This window comes from Papio anubis, chromosome 18, assembly GCF_008728515.1.
Source record: "Papio anubis isolate 15944 chromosome 18, Panubis1.0, whole genome shotgun sequence".
Lineage (NCBI taxonomy): Eukaryota > Metazoa > Chordata > Mammalia > Primates > Cercopithecidae > Papio > Papio anubis.
The window spans coordinates 21,238,447-21,252,922 of NC_044993.1; the positions used below are offsets into that span (position 1 = coordinate 21,238,447).

The window sequence follows — 14,476 nt, forward strand, 5'->3', positions numbered from 1 at the left end:
AAATGAGGATGCGTAATGTTTACATAGACATTGCTACTAATGATCCTATAGATACATAGCTATATCTATGTAAACATTCTAAATGGGTATCCCGGCTCCTCCATCTCTGCTCCCAGTCCCACCCTGCTTCAGATGGAGCCAGTTCAGGAATTTGCTAACTATGCTCAGGGGAAAGGTCCCACTCATCAAAACACCTCTCCAAAGGACCTATTATCAAATATAATATCAAACTTTTTCTCCTAGGATTCATCATTCATGGCAATCTTTAAAAAAATCTAAGAAGTCGTATTAGTTCCCTGCCCCAAATCATCAGCTCAAGCTACACTGGCCTCTTTGCTACTCCTTGAATACACCAGACACACATCCTGCTGCTAGGCTGTTCCCTCTGCCCAGAGCATTCTTCCTCTAGACATTAACTCCCTCATCTCCTTCAAGTCTGCTCAGATGTCACCATCTCAATAAGGATAAGGCTTACCCTGACCACATCATTTTAAATTGCACCCCTACTACAAAACCCCCACCTCCCCACTCAATCGCCCTTACCTTTCTCTACCTTTTTTCCCTTTTGAGATATTACTGCCTTCTAGGATACCATACAAATTACTTATTTACTGAATTCTTGTCTGCCCTCTTTAGAATGTAAGCTCCTTGAGAGCAGAGTCCTTTCTAATTTTGTTCACTGAAGTATCCCAACTGCCTAGAAAAGTGCCTGACACATCACAGGGCTCAATGACTATCTGGTGAATGAGCAGATGAATGAATGATGAATGAACGAATGAGTTACAAGGCCAAAAAGAACAAGTCCAAACTCCTTCCATTCTCCTCTACCCACTGCCAGCAGCCCATAGCTGATGTTACACAGAACAATGCTTTAATGAACATGCACCCCCCCATTTTCTTGCCTCCCAACTTGCCTGATTCACCAAGTCAATCAACTCTACCCTCTCCCTTTTGTTTTTTAGGTTTTGTTTTGTTTTGTTTGTTGAGATGGAGTCTCACTGTCACCCAGGCTGGAAGGCAGTGGCGGGATCTCAGTTCATCGCAAACTCTACCTCCCAGGTTCAAGTGATTCTCCTGCCTCAGCCTCCCTAGTAGCTGGGACTACAAGTGCCCATCATCATGCCTGGGTAATTTTTGTATTTTTAGTGAAGACAGAGTTTCACCATGTTGGCCAGGCTGGTCTTGAACTCCTGACCTCAAGTGATCCGCCTGCCTCGGCCTCCCAAAGTACTGGCATTACAGACCCCTTTTGTTTTCACCTGCTTAGACTCTGCTCCTATTCAAAGGTGAAAACTGCACTGACTTCTTCCCACTGGCAGAACGTCCTGGCTCCTCTCTTAACTCCAAGCAGCCTCTGGACCTCTGTAACAACATGTGACACCAGCTCTCTTGTGCTCTACTTCTGCAGGAGACTGTCTGCTCCCACTAAATCAACTTCACAGTTAAGCAGTCACAGGACTCATTACTCATCTTTGCATTCCCCTGAGGGCCATGCTCAGAAAAGGGGAACCACTGCTAAAGGGAAATTTCTGCCTGAAAAGTCCCATTTAGGACCAGTATTCTGTCCGTCCTTCATCCCTGGTTATCATCTGCAGCCTGAGTTAGATAACCCACGAGGACATCATCAGGCCATTCAATGAGAATGCAACTGAGCCAGGGTGTTCGGGAAACATAGCTTTAAAAGTAAAGTTTACAATGGTCCTTAAAATTCACTGCTCAGAACATGAATCCACTTTCTAAAAGTAAAGTTTACAATGGTCCTTAAAATTCACTGCTCAGAACATGAATCCACTTTCACCACTAAAAAGTTATCCTCCTACTATAGAAAAGACCGGAGTCCCTGATGAGGTGTTAAGTCATCTAATTCTCACAATCCTATGGAGGACACTTTGCATGTAAAAGGGATAATGATCATGATGTGCTCTGGCTCTCCTCAAACCAAGTAACTGTCTTGTTTTAGTATTGTCAGGTGTCTTACTCCTTAAGGCTCATCCCTGTAAAACAGAAACATATAAGAAGAAGTAAATATAAATATATTTATTCGAAAAGGCAGGCCGGGCCTGGTGGCTCAAGCCTGTAATCCCAGAACTTTAGGTCAGGAGATCAAGACCATCCGGGCCAACATGGTGAAACACCATCTCTACTAAAAATACAAAAATTAGCTGGGTATGGTGGCATGTGCCCAGCTGTGGTGGCTCACACCTGTAATCCCAACACTTTGAGAGGCTGAAGTGAGCAGATCACTTGAGCTTAGGAGTTCAAGACCAGCCTGGCAAAACCCCATCTTTACAAAAAATACAAAAATTAGGCCAGGTGTGGTGGTTCACACCTGTAATCCCAGCACCTTGGGAGGCTGATGTGGGCAGATCAATTGAGGTCAGGAGTTTGAGACCAGCCTGGCCAACACGGTAAAACCAACTCTACTAAAATACAAAAAAGTTAGCTGGGAGTGGTGGTGCACACCTATAATCCCAGCTACTAGGGAGGCTGAGGCAGCAGAATCACTTGAACCCAGGAGGTGGAGTTTGCAGTGAGCCGAGATCAAGCCACTGCACTTCAGCCTGGGCAACAGAATGAGGCTCTGTCTCAAAAAATAAAATAAAATAAACAAAAAATACAAAAATTAGCCAGGCATGGTGATGTGCACCATGGCAGAGGTTTCAGTGAGCCAAGATCATGCCACTGTAATCCACACTGGGTGACAGAGACCCTGCCTGTCTCACCAAAAAAAAAAAAAAAAAAAAAAAAAGCATGATGTATTGTATGCTTAATTTACTATAAACTGCTTTTAAAGGACATTACTAAGTTGCTATTTTTATCTTTTTACTTTTCAATTTTTTGGTTTTTTTGCAGAGAAAGAGTCTACGTTGCCCAGGCTGGTCTCAAACTCCTGGGCTTAAACTAAGATCCTACTGCCTCAACTTCCCAAAGTGCTGGAATTACAGGTGTGAGCCACTGTACCTGGCAACTTGGTATTTTTATTTGGATTGATCTTGATGTCTCACACACCTAACAACTACAGTCTATCATTGTTCCTTAATTCTAAAGAGAGTGTAGATTCAAAGATACAGATATCTGGATCTTGGTGTATTTTCACCAATATGTAAATCAATGGATAACCTTAGAGTTGTGATGCTTCTAGAAAATGTCCCCTCTGCCACAAGAATAAATGGGTTCACGAATCAGCCTCGCACTAATTAAGGTGAAGGATGGACTTCTGCGGGGGGAGGGGGGAGTGGTATGCTCTATGACATTTTTGTTAAAGCAGAAAAGGACACAAAAAGCTCTGGGAGAATCAGCCCTGGTTTTGTTTTTGGTTGTTTTTTTATTTTGTTTTTGCCTCCTTGCCCAAGAAAGCCCATCTCCAGCCTCGTCCTAGACATGTTCTAACCAGGCTTCTACGGCCCCTTACGGACACTCTATGGGCCCTGGGTCAGAAGCTGGGGCTCCTCTCTCCTCACTTGCCGACAGTCACTTCCTCCTCTACAGTGTTCCATCCTGTCACCTCACTCTCTCCATTCCTTATTGACAAGAGTTCAAAAAATTGGCGTGGCATTCAGGACTCTCAAAACTGACACTTCCCAACGCATCCAATTTCAACTCCTCCCATAAGATCACACCACACTGGCCCCCTCTACCCCACAGAGCAGCCTCCCCTTTGGGAATCTCGCTCCCCAAAGCCTGGGGAGCAAGGCTAGGAGGCTCCGATCTAGCCAAGCAAGCAAGGGAGTCGCCAGGAGAACAATGACTGCTCCAAACACCCCCGGGAGATGTGATGGATGGATGGGATGCCCAGGAGGTTAGGAACGCGTTGCTCACCTGGGGCGTGGCCGTCGGAGGCCTCGGGGCCATTCCTGCCTCGCCAGGGCCCGGCTCCGGGGCAGGAGCTGGGGAGAGAGGACAGGGCCCACTCACCCCGCCGCAACACCAACCCCACCCCACTCCGCCCCGCCTCCGCCCCTAAACCACATCTCCAGCGGAGACGGTGGCGAGGACCGCGGAACCAGCCCAGGCCTGCCGCTCCCCATCCCCGAAATGAAAGGCTCGGCGGCCTCCCGGACACCCCCCTCCGGCCACGCCCAGTCCCCTTCGCAGGGTGGTGGGCAAGGCCGGCTGACACCCGCCAAACCCAGGAGGGGTGCCGCCCAGACCCGCGCACTCGGAATCACCGCCTCTGGGGGGCTCCGGATTTCGCGACCTCCGGCCCACCCAGAGCCTCGGGCAGCTCCTCCCGCCCCCGCCGCAGGCTCGGTTATCTCCAATTCCGATCTGCTCAAGGGCTGCCTAAAGGGGCCTCAGCCGCACAGGGGTCGGACAATGGCCGCAGCGGCAGGGCAGAGCCGGAAGTGCGCCTGCGCACGCGGAGCCTCGCTCCCGCAACCCCGGGGCCTCGCCGGGCGCGCGAACTACGCTTCCCAGAGGCCCGCGCGTGCGCGGGCCCCGCCTAGGCGGCCTCAGAAGACGCGTTAGGGACCCCTGCGAGGGCCAAGGGAGGCGGCCGGAGTGGCTCGAGTGTGCATGTGTCCGTGTATTCCACAGTCACTGTGCGCCTCCTCTGTGCAAGGGGCTTGTTACTAGCCGGGGGATCGGCCGGGAAAGACCCTGGTTTCGGGGAGCAAGCGTACGCCCCGTGGGGCGAGGCTGACAATAAAAACGCAAACATAATGTCAGGTCTTGACTTCAGCTGTAAGAGTGACACACGAAGGGCGTGAGACAGCGTCAGGGGGTGGGGCATTTGCATCTTCATCAAAAGGCAATTTTCCATTTCTCATTTCAGAGAAAAGAGAAACTTCGGACTTCGGATAAATCCGTGGCCTCCTGAACAGTGTGCCAACGCAGACCGACTGCCGTGTTATTTCATTACTCAGTAGTCCTTTGCGCAGGATTTTGTGTTTGGGACAGGCCAATAGTGATGGAAATTTTCTTTCCTCTTCCATTCTTTCCTTTCTCTCTCTCTCTTTTTTTTTTTCTCTCTCTCTCTCTCTTTTCAGATGGAGTTTCGCTCTTGTTGCCCAGGCTGGAGTGTAACAGCGCGATTTTGGCTCACCGCAACCTCCGCCTCCCGGGTTCAAGCGATTCTCCCGCCTCAGCCTCCCGAGTAGTTGGGATTACAGGCATGCGATGCGCCACCACGCCCGTTTAATTTTGTATTTTTTAGAGACGGGGTTTCTCCATGTTGGTCATGCTGGTCTCAAACTCCTAACCTAAGGTGATCTGCCTGCCTCGGCCTCCCAAAGTGCTGGGATTACAGGCGTGGGCAACCGCGCCCGGCCGGATGGAAATTTTCAGCACAAAGATAGGTCAACTTTTAGATACAGCCATTAGGTTTATGTAATTATGTGTTATATATCACAGACATTCAGTCTACATTTCCTAGATTTCAGCTTGATTTCTTAACATTAGAGCATCGCATACCAACATGGTAGAAAATGACTGAAACAAAATGTTCCTGATGTCACACTGCTTTATCAAAAATATGAACATTCAAAAATAAATGCTTTATGCCAGGTGCGGTGGCTCAAGCCTGTAATCCCAGCACTTTGGGAGGCTGAGGCAGGTGGATCACCTGAGGTCAGGAGTTTGAGACCAGCCTGACCAACATGGAGATACCTTGTCTCTACTAAAAATACAAAAGTAGCCGGGCATCGTGGCGTATGCCTGTAATCCCAGCTACTCAGGAGGCTGAGGCAGGAGAATCGCTTGAATCCGGGAGGCAGAGGTAGTGGTAAGTCGAGACTGCACCATTGGACTCTAGCCTGGGCAACAAGAGCAAAACTTCATCTCAAAAAAACAAAACAAAACAAAACAAAACAAAAGGAAGAAAATTTCCATTACTGTTGGCTTGTCCCAAACACAAAATCCTGCGCAAGGGGCTACCAAGTAATGAAATAACATGTCAATTGCACAGGGAGGCTGAGGAGGGAGGAGTCCAGGAATTAAAAGACCAGCTTCGGCAACATGGCAAAACCCGTCTCTATAAGAAAATACAAACATTAACTGGTTGCAATAGTGTGCGCTTGTCAAGTCCCAGCTACTTGGGAGGTTGAGGTGGGAAGATCGTTTGAACCTGGGAAGCAGAGGTTGTGGTGGGTTGTGATTTCACCACAGCACTCTGGCCTGGGTGACAAAGCGAGGCTTTGTCTCAAAAAATATATATATATATAAATTAATGAGTGCTTTCTATCACTGCTTTGTGAATATAGTGCTCTGGAATTAGCAGAACGCATAATTCAGAAGTATGAATTAGAGTGGACCGGGAGGCCTGAGGCAAGTGACTTAGTAGCTGCAACTAAGGCAACTGCAGGCTGGGCACGGTGGCTCACGCCTGTAATCCTAGCACTTTGGGAGGCTGAGGGGGGCGGATCACCTGAGGTCAGAGTTTGAGACCAGCCTGGCCAACATGGTGAAACCCCATCTCTACTAAAAATACAAAAATTAGCAGGGTGTGGTGGCATGCACCTGTAGTCCCAGCTACTTGGGAGGCTGTAGCAGGAGAATCACTTGAACCCCAGAGGTGTAGGTTGCAGTGAGCCAAGACTGCACCACTATACTCCAACCTGGGTAAGAGATGGAGACTGTCTCAAAAACAAACAAAAAAACCACCACCAACAACAACAACAAAAAAACCAACTGCAGGTGCACAAGGGGAGAAGAATTCCAAGCTGAAGAAACTGAAGGTGCAAAAGCTCTCAGATGGGAACAAGCTTGGTGTGCTTAGGAACAGATAGATGCGTAATGTAGCTTAGCAGAGTGAGGGATAAGAGAGTGAGCAGAGCAGAGGTAGGGCAGGTAGACTGGGGCTTGATGGAGCAAGGCTTTGGAGGTTGTGATGAGGGGTGTGGATTTTACTTTGTGTGATGAGAGTCACTGGCTTAGTAACAGCAGTGGAATCACTATGAGAGAATAAGAGGAATTTTTCCTATTGTCCCAGAATTGGTAACCAGGACTCAGAATTGAGGATTAAGTTCTATATTCTAAGGAAAGATGAAAACATTTCAGGTGAGAACCTCTCAGGTCTTATCAAAGGAAGCTGGGTGCTGAATTCTGAATTTGCTCTGTTACTATTAACCATTGACTCAATGCCACCCTTCTTTCCCAGGCTATATAACAGTATGATGGGAAAGAAAAGAAAAAGTCCCTACCCAGGCACGGTAGCCTGTAATTCCCACACTTTGGGAGGCTGAGGAGGGAGCATCGCTTGAGCCTAGGAGTTCCCGACCATCCTGGGCAACATAGTGAGACCTTGTTTCTATAATGGTAATAATAATAATAATAATGCCAGGTGTGGTGGCACACCAGTAGTCCCCGGCTACTGGGGAGCCTGAGGTGGGAGGATCACCTTGAGCTAGAGGAGGGTGAGGATGCAGTGAGCTGAGATCGTGCCACTGTACTCCAGCTTGGGTGACAGAGCAAGACCCTCTCTCAAAAGAAAGAAAAAGAATTCCTCAGATGAGCAAGCCTTCTACCTAGTGTGGAAGGCAGTGTTCATCCCCACTCCCACCTGCAAGATGAATGTGAGAAAGAGCACTCAAACACTGAGCCTACCCAGGAGAGGGGGAGGTTTTAAAAACTGCCCTGCTACCTCCCAGAGAAAAGGGAAAGAGAACAATGCTGTTTGTAAGGAGAGCAACCTAAATTTCTACTGTTTGTGTAGAAATTACATGTACTGGAAAATAATTGGGCTTTAGCCCCCAGGGGAGAGGTGTGCAGTTCACAATGGTAAGAGGCTGTGGAATTAACTGGGTGTGAGAAGAAGCTCACACCCAGCTGGAGAATGAAGGAAGCTGAAGCAGAGCTGGGTGTTCCAAGTCAGGTATCTACTGGTTTCCTCTAAGGAACTCACAGATGCACTTCTGCTTCTAAGAGTGTGGCTCAGCAACCTTAATGCTGGATAAAACATTTTAAAAATCTTTTAAAATGTATTGATAAGCTAGAAAATTGGTAAGGAATACAGAGAAGCCCAAACCCAAACAAAATGAATAACTTAGAGTAGTAGGCAGAACATAGAATGCTAGCTTTCACCTGGGAATCATTTGCCAAATGAGGCAAACTTGAGCTTTGTTTTTCTTTTTTTCTCCTTCAGTCTCCATAGAGACTGTCAAAAATTAAATTGCCAATGTCTAGTATAGTTCACGTCATTATGGCAGTGTGTTGGGAAAAGTTTTCAATTAGCAGTAATTGTGCCTCGGATAAACCCCATTTTTACGATACTGCCATTGCACAAAGCTAAGAGCTTTGTTTTTCATAGTCCTGTAGGCACAAGAGCCAAGTGACAAAACCCAGACCCCATCCAAAGTAGGATACCTAATAGAAGACACTCCCCACCACCCAATGAAAATTAGGACTCCATAGATGAATACTCCCATGGTAGAGACTGCAAGGTAAATTACCTGTTTCAAACTTTCACAATGAGTAGGGGGATTGGTGGAGGTGGTTGGTGGATATCTTTCCTGAGAATTTGTAACCAAAGCTGGTTCCTATGTGGAATTACAACCTGTATTCACAGTCCCTGGGTGGTTCAAAAAACTGCAAGCTGAGAATGTAGTTTAAATTGGTTCTCGGCTAACAGTGCTTCCAGGCATCTGGCAGAATCAAACATAAATCCAGTCTGGGAGAACTTACCTCCAGTCCAGGCTTCAAAGGACTTCCCCAAATGTAATCCCAAGAAATATGAGCTCACAGTCATGAATCACAGACACAAAGCACATGCAGAAAACATGGAACCATGAATGACAGTAGAAAAAATAGTATAATATTCATAACAACCTCAAATATAGGGAGTTGTCAGTGTCAGACACAAAATTTATAATACTATGTCTACTATGTTTCAAAAATTAATTTCATTTCATTTTTATTTGTTTATTTTTTGAGACAGAGTCTCCCTCTGTCACCCAGGCTGGAGTGCAGTGGCATGATCTCGGCTCACTGCAAGCTCCGCTTCCCAATGGGTTCACACCATTCTCCTGCCTCAGCCTCCCGAGTAGCTGGGACTACAGGCACCTGCCACCAAGCCAGGCTAATTTTTTGTATATTTAGTAGAGACGGAGTTTCACTGTGTTAGCCAGGATGGTCTCAATCTCCTGACCTCGTGATCTGCCTGCCTCGGCCTCCCAAAGTGCTGGGATTACAGGCATGAGCCACCGTGCCCAGTCGTCAAAAATTTATTTTAATAGACTAAAGTAGGGGTTGGACATATGAATAAAGAACAAGAATCCAAAATCTTTTTTTTTTTTTTTTTTTTTTTTTAAAACGGAGTCTCGCTCTGTCGCCCAGGCTGGAGTGCAGTGGCCGGATCTCAGCTCACTGCAAGCTCCGCCTCCTGGGTTTACGCCATTCTCCTGCCTCAGCCTCCCGAGTAGCTGGGACTACAGGCGCCCGCCACCTCGCCCAGCTAGTTTTTTGTATTTTTAGTAGAGACGGAGTTTCACCGTGTTAGCCAGGATGGTCTCGATCTCCTGACCTCGTGATCCGCCCGTCTCGGCCTCCCAAAGTGCTGGGATTACACGCTTGAGCCACCGCGCCCGGCCAAGAATCCAAAATCTTAAGAACCAAATAGAATTTAAAAAATGACCAGGTATGGTGGCTCACACCTGTAATCCTAGCACTTCAAGAGGCCGAGGCGGGTGGATCATGAGGTCAGGAGCTCAAGACCATCCTGGCGAATACAGTGAAACCCTGTCTCTACTAAAAATACAAAACACTGGCTGGGCGTGGTGGCATGTGCCTGTAGTCCCAGCTACTCGGGAGGCTGAGGCGAGAGAATCACTTGAACCCGGGAGGCAGAGGTTGCAGTGAGCCTAGATCACGCCATTGCACTCCAGCCTGGGCTACACAGCAAGACACTGTCTCAAAAAGAAAAAAAGAAAGAAAATCTTTAAGTTAAAAATGTAGGCCGGGCGCGGTGGCTCAAGCCTGTAATCCCAGCACTTTGGGAGGCCGAGACGGGCGGATCACGAGGTCAGGAAATCAAGACCATCCTGGCTAACACGGTGAAACCCCATCTCTACTAAAAAATACAAAAATCTAGCCGGGCGAGGTGGCGGGCGCCTGTAGTCCCAGCTACTCGGGAGGCTGAGGCAGGAGAATGGCGTGAACCCGGGAGGCGGAGCTTGCAGTGAGCTGAGATCCGGCCACTGCACTCCAGCCTGGGCCACAGAGCGAGACTCCGCCTCAAAAAAAAAAAAAAAAAGTAATGCACAGGGTTAACCATAGATTAGACATAGCCAAAGAGAAAATTAGTGAACAGAAGGTCGATCTGAGGAAATTATCCACAAATGGACAAGGAGATGAAAAAAAGTTTTAAAAAGGCAGAGAGCTATAACACATCTAATCTGGGTTCCAGAAGAAGAAAAGAAGAGAATCGAGGCAATATTTGAAAAAGATAAAGGGTGAAAATTTCCAGAACTGATGAAAGATATAAATTTAAAGATTCTAGAATCCTGACACTCCAAGCCAGATGAACAAAAATAAATTTACACTGAGACACATCATAGTGAAACTGTAGAACATCAAAGAAGATCTTTAAAATGCAAGAGAGAAAAAACATATTACCTTGGAAGGAATGAAAATTAGAAGATGGCTAGCTGGGTGTGATGGCTCCCAGCTACTTGGGAGGCTGAGGCAGGAGGATGGCTTGAACCTGGGAGGTGGAGGTTGCAGTAAGCTGAGATTGCACCATTGCACTCCAGCCTGGGCAACAGAGCAAGACTCTGTCTCAAAACAACAATAAAAAAGGAGAATTAGAAGATGGTAACAATGGAAGACAGCTGGAATTATATCTTCATGAATGAGGATTAAATAGAGGGATTTTTTGAAAAACAAAAAACAGAATGTCATCAACAGAGACTTATTAAAGTTGGGTGTCTTTCAAATGGAAGGAAAATGATTCCACATGAAAAGTCATATATAGACAATGAAACAGCGAACAAAGAAAATGGTAAATCTATGTGCAAATCTAAATTAAAATTGACTATATAAAACTATTATGTCTTGTGGGTTTCAAAAAAGATGAAACTAAAATCCAGGTCAACAGAAGAAAATCAAGGTGCTCCTGATGAGAGATTAAAGGTTCTAAGGTTATTATATTGTTTTGGAGGATAAAGAGGGACTTCAGTGGGTTGACTATATGTCACAAAAGTCCCTATGGCCTCTTGGTCTCTCATTTTCTCTTAATGTCAGCATTTGTTTCTCTTCCTCCTTTATGAAGACCTCACAGCCAGTCAACTGAACTTTTTTCCTACCAGGGCTCTTGATTCTTTTATCCCCACCTTGTGCTGAAACTGACCTACAAAATCCAGTATCATGGCAGTTGAAAACTGCTGGGAAAATGAGCCTGTTGACAATTTTTTTACCCATTTTCAAGCCCACTTCTCCACTTCACCTCCAGTCTTAGAGACAGACGTTCCTTTACTGATTTGGAGAACAGTGCTCTCTCTCGGGGTCCTTGGTCCCCAATCCCTTCTAATCTATCATCCGTATTTCTTCTACATCTCACATTTTGTTTTTTCTTTGGTCTTTTTCCATCAGACTTATAACCATGCTTAAATCTCTCCCTTCTGAGAGTCAGATACACACACACACACACACACACACACAGATTTCTTGTCCCCAGATGTCTCTCAGCTGCCATTCTTCTTTACCCCTACCCATTTCATCTGAACTTCTAGAAAAAGTATACCATCTTGTGAAGACCAAGTCCTCATTTCCCATTCATGCCTTGTTTGACTGTTGTTTGGCTTCTGCCTTCACCTTACTCTGATACTGATTTTGCCAACGTGACCAGTGATTAGCTAGTTGATGACCTGAATAGACATCACGCAGATTTTATCTTATGCTATCTGGCACTTATCTCCCTGAAACTCTTTCCTCCACTGGCTGCTAATACTGCCTTTTTCTGGAGCTCCTAGAATTTCTCTACATCCCACCTTTGTCCCCACTCCACCCATTTTTTTTTTTTTTTTTTTTTTTTGAGACGGAGTTTCATTCTTGTTGCCCAGTCTGGAGTGCAATGTTGCAATCTCAGCTCAATGCAACCTCCACCTCCTGGGTTCCAGCGATTCTCCTGCCTCAGCCTCCTGAGTAGCTGGGATTACAGGCGCCAACCACCACGCCCAGCTAATTTTTGTATTTTTAGTAGAGACGGGGTTTCACCATGTTAGCCAGGCTGGTCTTGAACTCCTAGACTCAGGCAATCCACCCATCTTGGCCTCCCAAAGTGCTGGGATTACAGGCGTGAGCCACCACGCCAGGCCCTTTCTTTTTCTAACAGCTTTATTGAGATATAAATCATGTATTATAGAGCTCACAGTTTAAAGTGTACAATTCAGTAGTTTTTATACAACCATCACTACAATCTAATTCTAGAACATTTTCATCATCCCCAAAAGAAAACTTATGCCCATTAGTAGCCATTCCATAATCCTACCCTGCCACCTTGCAGTCCTAGGCAACCACTGTTCTACTTTTTCTCTATATAGTTTGCCTATTCTGGACATTTCACATTGCAGGCATGCAGTATGTATTTGTTTGTATGTGTATGATTGGCTTCTTTCACTTATCGTGTCAGAGGCATGTGACCCAGAGCAACTCCATTTTAAATAAGAGCTGGGTAAAATGAGGCTGAGACCTACTGGGCTACATTCCCAGAGGGTTAAGCCATTCTAAGTCACAGAATGACATAGGAGGTTGGCACAAGATACAGGTCATAAAGACCTTGCTGATAAAACAAGTTGCAGTAAAGAAGCCGGCTAAAACCCACCAAAACCAAGATGGCGACAAGAGTGACCTCTGGTCGTCCTCACTGCTATACTCCTAAAAGCGCCATGACAGTTTACAAATGCTATGACAACATCAGGAAGTTACCCTAAATGGTCTAAAAAGGGGAGGCATAAATAATCCACCCCTTGTTTAGTAGATCATCAATAAATAATCATTAACATGGGCAACCAGCAGCCCTCTGTCTATGGAGTAGCTATTCTTTTATTTCTTTACTTTCTTAATAAACTTGCTTTTGCTTTGCACTATGGACCTCTCGCCCTAAATTCTTTCTTGTGAGAGAGCCAAGAGCCCTCTCTTGGGGTCTGGATAGTGACCGCTTTCCTATAACAGTAGTGCTTCTGAGGTTCACCCATGTTGTAGCCCATATCAGCAACGCAATCCTTTGTATTGCTGAATAATATATGATTATATGGATATATCACATTCTGTCTAGTCATTCATCAGTTGGTGGGCATTTGGGTTGTTTACACTTTTGGCCTTATTGAGCTCCAACTCGGGCTCAAGTGACCCGCCCGCCTCTCCTCCCAGGTGCTAGGATTACAGGCGTGAGCCATCGCACCGGGTCTCAAAGAGTATTATTTATAAAACCTGGAGTTGCTATGGGTGAGGGGACCAACTGGATATTTTGGAGGGTGAAGCTCTCCCCATTCACAGAGCTCTAGTGGTTGGCTCGGATTTCTGCACAGACGGAGACACATACAGAAAACACACACTCGGGGGAATTCATCGGCTCCTGCGCACAGTTCCAAAACGCCACCCCAACCAGAACCACCCCTAAGCCCTCAACCCAGCGCACCAAGGTCCCAGGTGCACCAGAAGTGTAGTCTGACTCGTGCAGGTCCGCTGACTGCTGCTCGGGAGGGGGCCCCGCCCAGGCTCTACGTCCTGCGCCTTGGGGAAGGGGCTGAGCACCTGAGGAATGGGGGTTGGTCGGCAGTGAGTCCCAGAGCAACGACGCGCGCCCCTCGACTGCGGCCCCGGGTTCGAGGCACTGCCCCCTCCTCTCCGCTCCAGGTCCGCGCTCGGGGCTGGGGGAGGGGGCGCAGGGAGGGAAGCGGCAGGCTAGTTGCAGAGGAAGCGCAGCTTTGCCTCGCCCAGCACCTGCCGCAGGGGGTCTGGAAGCCAGACTCCGTCCCAGCCGTTGTCGTCGGGTTGCGAGGCGCAGAAGTCCCCAGGTGCTAAGAGCCCGCAGCCATTTTCTCCCGCGGGTCCTCATCTCCATGTACGCCGCCCAGCCACCAGCGGGAAGGGGAGGGCGGGGACGTGCCTCCTAGCCAATCAGGAACCACATAGTTCGGCGCGCTGTCTCCATGACAACGGCCTGGGGTTCCGCTAGCTCCTCTGGGTTCTGCTAGCTACTCAGGAGTTCGAAGGCAGAAAAGACCTACTCGCACGTTCACCGGAAACCGGGAACGCAGGGGCGGGACCAGAGAGACTGGCAGAGGTCTCCAGGTGCCCGAGTGGTGCCCCCAAACCTCTTCAAACCCCGCGTCCGGTGGGCAAGAGGGCGCTCCTGGGCTTGGAGGGCGGAGGATGAGGCATTCAGCGGGACCTAGTCCCATCCCAGCCTGGGAGAGCATCAGGGACCCGTCGTTAACATCAAATGCCTTCCTTGTTGCCTGTTCTATCTTTCATATCCACGAGGACCCCATTCTCCATGATGTGCTTATTTCACGTTGCATGTCTCTATCAAAACCTC

At 47.4% G+C, this 14,476-nt stretch overlaps 1 protein-coding gene and 1 non-coding gene across 13 annotated transcripts in view; both read right to left on the reverse strand.

Annotated features, from left to right (window-relative positions):
* Positions 1-13,682, reverse strand: part of ZFP90 (ZFP90 zinc finger protein) — a 38,699-nt gene extending 25,017 nt beyond the window's left edge. Inside the window, exons 1-2 of one of the 12 annotated variants that reach the window (XR_002519293.2) lie at positions 4,152-4,985; positions 3,820-3,887 (exon numbers count right to left, since the gene is read on the reverse strand). Coding sequence is in view for 7 of the 12 variants with exons in the window: in XM_021932089.2 (XP_021787781.2) it covers positions 10,552-10,836 (285 nt within the window). In the remaining 5 variants the exon portion in view is untranslated. Of the gene's footprint in view, positions 1-3,819; positions 4,986-10,551; positions 11,923-13,573 lie in introns of those variants that run through there. The other 11 variants (XR_002519294.2, XR_002519292.2, XM_021932095.2 and 8 more) reach the window with 11 other exon arrangements.
* Positions 8,084-8,228, reverse strand: LOC116271404. Its single transcript, XR_004179959.1, has one exon. It is a non-coding gene; the product is annotated as a U4 spliceosomal RNA (small nuclear RNA).
* Positions 13,683-14,476: the final 794 nt, after the last annotated feature.